The sequence below is a fragment of the Musa acuminata genome, chromosome BXJ2-5, assembly GCF_036884655.1.
Source record: "Musa acuminata AAA Group cultivar baxijiao chromosome BXJ2-5, Cavendish_Baxijiao_AAA, whole genome shotgun sequence".
Lineage (NCBI taxonomy): Eukaryota > Viridiplantae > Streptophyta > Magnoliopsida > Zingiberales > Musaceae > Musa > Musa acuminata.
In genome coordinates this window covers 46366246-46374190 of record NC_088342.1, presented here as the reverse complement: position 1 = coordinate 46374190, position 7945 = coordinate 46366246, and the positions used below count along the sequence as shown (strand labels likewise).

At 41.2% G+C, this 7945-nt stretch overlaps 1 protein-coding gene across 1 annotated transcript; it reads left to right on the top strand.

The window, feature by feature from the left end:
* Window positions 1-2287: 2287 nt before the first annotated feature.
* On the top strand, window positions 2288-3235 carry LOC135613064 (putative germin-like protein 2-1). Its single transcript, XM_065110014.1, has 2 exons — window positions 2288-2446; window positions 2536-3235. The coding sequence occupies exons 1-2, from the start codon at window positions 2335-2337 to the stop codon at window positions 3093-3095; spliced, it is 672 nt and encodes a 223-aa protein (XP_064966086.1). The 5' UTR covers window positions 2288-2334; the 3' UTR covers window positions 3096-3235.
* The last annotated feature ends 4710 nt before the right edge of the window (window positions 3236-7945 follow it).

Below are 7945 nucleotides of genomic sequence, written 5' to 3'. Positions count from 1 at the left end.
ATAAAGTCGTAAGATAGGTGTTTCAGCGGATATTTTATATAAGAATCTATACTCGTCGCAATACCTATCATATGTGTGTGACCCTCTAGGCCCAATATCGAGTTGATCGTGAGTAATACATGTGAGAACTCCTTCTAACTCAGTGAATTATTATCTCCATAATAGTTCATTAACTAATCGACTACAAACGTACTAAGCCACTATGTCATAGTCCCCATACGATACAGAGGAATTTAATCAATTAGACCTATCTATCCTCAGTTATCATGTATTTATCACTCATTCATTTAATATCCTAGGGATCATATACCAAGCATGATTTAGTCAGGTTCATACGAAATCTACTCGAGTCTTGCTCTAATTAGAATCTCTAGAAGAACTCTTTCTCTCTCAATCTGAATGACCCTGATTAGATATTTACTTGAGCAAGAATACATATGACTTTCATCTCATGATACCGAGAGTGAATGATCTTCTATCAATACTCAATTACCTTCATAAGATTGATTGCCACTCTCGATGATTGGTTATGCTAGATTTGGAACTTTGAGACCTATAAATTTGGTATCAAAGAGTACAGTACTTATATATGATATTTTTGATGTCTCAAGCCTAAGGACCAGATATACAACTAGAATTACAAAATCGTTATTTAATAATGAGGTATCATCAACTATCCAACATTCCGTGAGTGGATCAATTAATGAACTAATTATCCAATGAGCATTTGTACTGTATCCCTAGTATCTCCACACGAGTAGCTATGAGACTAGCCGCCTCCATCAAATGGATGAGTATACAATATACTAGTTTGTTTGGTTATGTTGATATCCTTCTCGAATAACATACGATTGAGAATATTTATGGTTTATGCTTAAAGGCGAATCGCTCTCATTATCGCGATCTCACTATAATCTGATTCCTATTTCACAGATCCATGAATATCATAATATACGTAACACATAATCATAAAGTTAGAAAATACCAATAATAATAAGTACAAAAGACTGCATAGCGTGTCACACGTGTCATCACTCACATGATTGAGTTGCAGAGCACTTGTGACTAGCAAGAAGTACAACAGTTAACAGGGCAAATAGCAGTACTTAGCTGATTCCTATCCTAGTTCAGCAATAGGTGTTTGCCCTTCTTTCGAGTATTGAAAAATCTTAAAAGATTTTTATAGATCGAAAAGTGCTAGCAGGCAATCGAAGAGCTGAAACACTACCTCTCCCAATTGCTACATATCTCCTCGATTTCGTGGCGAATAGTCACTGCATTCACATATAACGCTTGCACCATAGTATTTGATGTCGGTCATGCACGCAACATGTTGCCCTGGTCATGTTTGAAGGTGACAAAGAAGGCTTGCATTGTAGTATCTGATGTTAGATGAAGTCAGAATGAGATACCCACTGGTTTCCCAAATGTTTAATTGGCTATACTGCCAACTGAATCGTTCGACAACGTGAACGCATCATCAAAACCCTGTCAATTGAATGGCATACAAGAAATCGTCGTTGACCAAAACATTAAGCTCCTCTTGGTAGACTCTTTCTCTGCACAAGATAAGAAGCACTCACAGTCTATAGGCATTATTATAAGCAAAAGGCATACTTTTCAGCTCTCTTACCAAATGATCATGAATGTTTCAACCCTGCCTCTCTCCCCCCTCTCCCTCTCTATATATATCCATCTCCTTCGTGCATTTGTATCACAACACCAATTGTAGCTTCATCCATCCTAAAGATGGCAGCCAAAATCCTCCTCATCGCTCTCCTTGCCATGGCTTCCTCTCTCGCGATGGCTTCTGATCCTAGCCCTCTTCAAGACTTCTGCGTCGCCGATAAGAACTCCAAATTCGATGTTAGATGAAGTCGCTGCACGCATTGTCCTGGTCATGTTCGAAGGTGACAGAGAACGCCTTCCATTATTAGTACTTGATGTTGGATGAAGTCAAACTGAGATCATTGGTTCACTAGCACTTCTGGTGGATCCATATGCTCTACTGGTTCCATGAATTTGCTTGGCATTTGGTAGCGACCTGCCATCATCAAAACGCTGTCAATCGAATGGCATTTACTACATACAAGAAATAGTCGATGACCAAAACCAAGTGGAGAATAACTAAGCTCCTCTTGGTAGACTCTTTCTCTGCACAAGATAAGAAGCACGCACAGTCCATAGACATCTCCTTACCAACTCTCTTACCAAATGATCAAGAATGTTTCAACCCTGCCTCTCTCCCCCCTCCCCCTCTCTATATATCCATCTCCTTCGTGCATTTGTATCACAACACCAATTGTAGCTTCATCCGTCCTAAAGATTACAGGGATGGCAGCCAAAATCCTCCTCATCGCTCTCCTTGCCATGGCTTCCTCTCTCGCAATGGCTTCTGATCCTAGCCCTCTTCAAGACTTCTGCGTCGCCGATAAGGACTCCAAAGGCAAGTTTAAGGATCGAACACCGTATCTGCATGTCCACGATTTCGATTAATGCATGTTTACTGATCGAGTTTTCTTGTTGCTGCTGCAGTGCTGGTGAATGGATTCGTCTGCAAAGACCCCAAGCACGTGACAGCCGAAGACTTCTTCTTCATGGGACTCGACAAAGCCGGCAACACGGTAAACAAGCTCGGCTCCATGGTCACTGCCGTCAACGTGAACAAGCTCGTCGGACTCAACACCCTCGGCATCTCCATGGTTCGCATCGACTACGGGCCCAAAGGCCTCAACCCTCCCCACACTCACCCCCGTGCCACCGAGATCCTCACCGTCATAGAAGGACAGCTCTTGGTCGGCTTCGTCACATCCAACACCGACGACGGCAACCGTCTCTTCACCAAGATGCTGAAGAAGGGCGATGTGTTTGTGTTCCCTGAGGGCCTCATCCACTTCCAGTTCAACCCTGGGTACACCAACACCGTCGCCATCGGTGCTCTCAGTAGCCAAAACCCCGGCACGATCACCATCGCCAACGCTGTGTTCGGGTCGAAGCCGCCCATCTCCGACGATGTTCTGGCCAAGGCTTTCCAGGTGGACAAGAAGACCATCGACTGGCTTCAGGCTCAGTTCTGGACCGACAACAACAACTAAATCTTCAAGTTGACATGACATGGCATGCATAAAATTATGTGCTTTAAATAAGCAAACAGTGGATAACTATTTGCATTTGTTTTTGTGATAGAATATGGCTTCTATGTTATGGAAACTGTCTCTTGCTTCGTACCACACAATTGTTATTTCTATTCTGAGATGTCTTTTGGGTCCACTTTGAATGCACAAAATCATATGATTTGGTGTTATGTAGTTTAACGTCTAAGCATGGTACTCTAATCTTATGATAAGGTACAATAATGATAATAATAAAATAATAAATTTAGGATCGACTACATGAATCTTATGACAAGATACTAAATATAAATCCCACATCACATTAAGAATAATGAAATCGAGAGCTTATTAGAACCAAATGTTATTTCTTTCCTAAGTAATGTCTTTTCAGTTCTGAGACTCTAAATTAACAAAATCAAACAGTGGATTTCAGTTGAATTTAAAAACCAACAAATAGAATATATTTATTGATCCATATAGTTCTGCTTATTGACATACCTTTACAAATAGGAAGGAGACTGATTGAATACTAGATATGTTAAGATAATGTTTATATTAGTCACATAGATAATAATTGAGAGAGTCTAATTACATATATTGAGTTTGGTCTATAACATAAAAAATTTAAGTTTTTAATTGAATATATGAAATATGTTTGTTGTCAATCACCATTTGACATCTATCATCATGTGAAAACGGGCTTAGAAAAAAAAAATCTTCAATCACCCTCCACGGGAGGCCATTTAGTTTTATCTCTCCCTTGTCGCCCACATTGCCAAAATATCAAATGGAGTATTCTCTCTATAGATCAAGCATAATATTTAACCTCCTGCATCATGCCAATATACTCTATTTTCGAGAAAAACCTATCTCCAAAAGGATTTTGGGCTAACTTGAGCATCGGAGAGATCGGGTCAAAAATTTTTTACCAACATTGGTCTTAGTGCAAGTACCACCTCAGGCTCACCTCGAGGCCAATCATCATTTTAATGTATGCTAATTGATATGGAACATTTGATGGCCAATCATCATCTGACACTTATTACCACGTGGAGGCTGGTGTGGAAAGAAAAGGTCTCAATCACCCTCCACATATTTGTTTTCATGGACAACAATCCAAGGTAGGCCGTTCAGGCCTGTCTCCACCCTATCGCCAATGTGGACAAAACGTCAAAGGGTGACGTTGGGATAGTTGTAGGTTGACGTTGGGGTAGTTGTAGGCTATTCTATCTATAGACTAGGTATAATAGCTAACCCCTGGTATCATGCCAAGAGGCTCTCTTTTTGAGAAAAACTATACTAGCATCTCAGGATCACCAAAGGTCCGATGAATTGCCAACCGAAGGAGCACCCCGCTTACCAACCGTAGAGTTCAGCACACTGTTACATCACTGCTCTGCTCCACCCGAATTCAAGACTAAATCAATGGATGACTCCTTAAGGGTCCAACGACAACAAATAGACTATGCTTAGCTCTGGTAGTCTAACGGGGAGAATTTGGCCGATTCCACCTCGAGTCGGTCCCTATTCACCTAGAACATTCAAGAGAAACTAATCCCGACCAACTTTCGCCTCCCATTGTTAGAAGTCTTTGATAACAATACTGATCCGATTGAACATACTACCACTTTTCATGCCTAGATGTTTCTCTACGACACCTTGGACGTTTTGATGTGTTGTGTGTTCTTGACACTGTTGAGAAGTCTAGTGTAAGAGTGGTACACTCGTTTGAAGCTACTCTCGGTTGACTCTTTTACTTAGCTTATAAATAAAGGAGTTTGAACTCTACATACTTGGGAATATATGCCGAAGGCCATTAATGATAATCTTGCTCGAGCTCAAGCAAGGGGAGGAAGAGATACTCTCTACTTTGTCGCTCGATTCACCATTGAAGTCCAATGCATGTAAGAAGCCCATCTATCACTCTTGATTCAAGCCTTGATGATGGGGCTTAAGCACTCTTGCAATAGTACTCGAGATCCTCTAGAGGGCCAACCAATACATAGCCACCAAGGTGATGGTCTTAAGTAAGCACGAGGAGACATGCAAGTGGCCGCGACATGAGCAACCACCATTAGCTCAAACCCTGAGATCACCTCGATGAAGAAAATAAGATCGACCCGAGCTGCCTCGCTCGAGACTCGAGTTGACCCCATTTAACATGATGAGAACTAAGGTCTTCCTATAAATAAAGGAAAAAAGGTTCTTGAAGAACCCTTAATTGACAAAGATGTCATTGGAAAGAAGAGACAAATCTAAGTATTACCGCTTCCATCATGACTATGGCCACGACACGGAAGACTTTCATGATTTGAATGAACAAATCGAGGAGCTGATTTATCGGGAGCACCTCCAGAGATTCTTCCAGAGACCTCGAGAACCCTCACCCTAACCTCAGGACTCGATAGAGAGGTAGATCGACGTCATCATCGGTGGACCTGTCTTGGAAGGGGACAACATCTTGGGTCATAAAGCCTAAGCCTGAGCCACCATCGAGAAGCACCAAAGATAAAAAAGATAACTTGGAAATAACCTTCAAGGAAGAAGGGACAAAGTATCTCGATCCAAACCACGATAATGCCTTGGTGGTTTCCACAAGAATGATTAACTCTATCGACATCCTCTACTTTATCGCTTTTCAAAAACTTAAGCTCTCAGTTAATGATCTCACCCCCTATAGTTTTTTTGTTGATGGGGTTCACGGGGAACTCCATCTCCCCTCTAAGGACCATGAGACTATATGTCACATTTAGCGATGAACCCTATAACAAAATGATAATGACCAAGTTTATGGTGGTTGACATCCCCTTAGTGTATAATGCAATCATAGGTCGACCCACTCTCAACAAGCTTAAGGCTGTGGTGTCGACCTATCATATGGTGATAAAGTTCCTAATAAGAATTGATATTGAGGAGCTGAGGAGTGATCCGAAGGAGTCTCGCCGGTGCTATTTGATGGCAATCTCCTTATTGAAGAAGGCATGGTTCATGGCACCACCGTTGGACCCTCGAGATTTTGCTAAGCCTCTCTTACATTCGAAGCCAATGAAGTTGTTGGTCAAGGAAGCTCTAGACAAGGCCTGTCGTGATTAGATCATCAAAATCGAGGCAATACTCCCCTTGGAAAAGCAAGTGTAGCTTGTCAACTTTCTCATATAAAACGCCGACGTATTTGTATGGTCACTAATAGATATGCCAAGAATAGACCCCGATGTGGCCCAGCACCACTTGAATATCTGCCTCGAGGTTTGACCTGTGAAGCAAAAGCCTCATAAGTTCGCTCTCGAACGTGACATGCTAACTCACAATAAACTATTGATATAACAATATATGTAATTTAGGGTTAAGATCCATTTTAGCCCTTATGGTTTACTTGTGTCTAAAATAATCTCTTCATTTTTAAAAATATAGTATATAAGCCCCTCCCATCAAGTTTGAGTTAACAAACGTTAGAGTCTGCTTATGTGGCATCTGACTAACAATAAATCATTAATATAATGACATGTGTAATTTAAGTTAAAGAAAACTGAGACCCCATTAATGGCGGGAGGATGCATTATCATGGAAGTAACTACCAGCAGCAGCATCGAGTCATTGTTGCATAGCAAGGCATCGTATGTATATAGTCTCTCCCGTGCTAATAATGAGCTCAGGAGCTTCCGGATTTGCCTTAGGTGGATATGCATCGGCTAGTCCAACGCTAGGCACGTAGTCATCTCCGCTACCTCCCACTTTGTCCTCTCTTGGACCTCCACCTACCACGCCTATAACGTGACGGTCCAGCTCTCCCTCTCCTTCACCTCCGACCTCTCATATCTCTGCCTCTTCGCCTTCATCTGTCGCTTCCTCTTTCCTTAATAAGCTGGTCAAGGAGAGCGAGCGGGTGCAGGAGGCATATATGGACCAGTTCAACCACTCCTACTGCTACTCTTAGTCTTCGTGATGTCATGCTTTGTGAGGGAGGTGGCTTACAAGGTATGGCGGTATTCGTTAGGATCAGAGTGGGTGCAATTCGCGATTGTGAGCAACGCCATGGTAGCATGTGCCTTAGAGTTGGTAAGTGACATCCAGAAGCTCTTGAGCTCATTGTCAATGCGAGAGAGGCTTGGTATGACACCCTGCTAGGTAGTAGCAGCTCGGTGCTATTGCTAGTGGTCGCTTCCACGATAACGCCTCCTCCCACCATTGATGGAAGTCTCAATTTTTTTTACTTAAATTATATGTGTTATTATATTGATAGTTTATTTTGAGTCAGCATACTATGTAAGTAGATTCCAACATCTATTAACTCATACTTAACGGGAAGGGTTTTATGCTATGTTTTTAAAAATATAAAGGTTATTTTAGACACGAATGAAACATAAGGGCTTAAGAGATCTATGGACAAAACCATAGGGGCTAAAATATATCTTAACCTTAAATTATATGTGTCATTATATTAATAATTTATTATGACACAGTATGCCACGTAACGTCTATTAACTTAGATTTAATGGGAGGAATTTATGTGTTATATTTTTAAATATATAGAGGATATTTTAGATATGAGATCTTAACCCATTAATATACTAACGTTGCAAAAAAGTGGGAAGTTGTTTACTACTTGTGCAAGCATGCATCAAATATATTATACTCACTGCATTCACATATAACGCTTGCAACATAGTATTTGATGTTGGTCATACACGCAACGTGTTGCCGTGGTCAATGTTTGAAGGTGACAAAGAAGGCTTGCATTATACTATCTGATGTTAGATGAAGTCAGAATGAGATACCCACTGGTTTCCCATCTGTTGAATTGGCTATACTGCCAATTGCATGGTTCGACAACG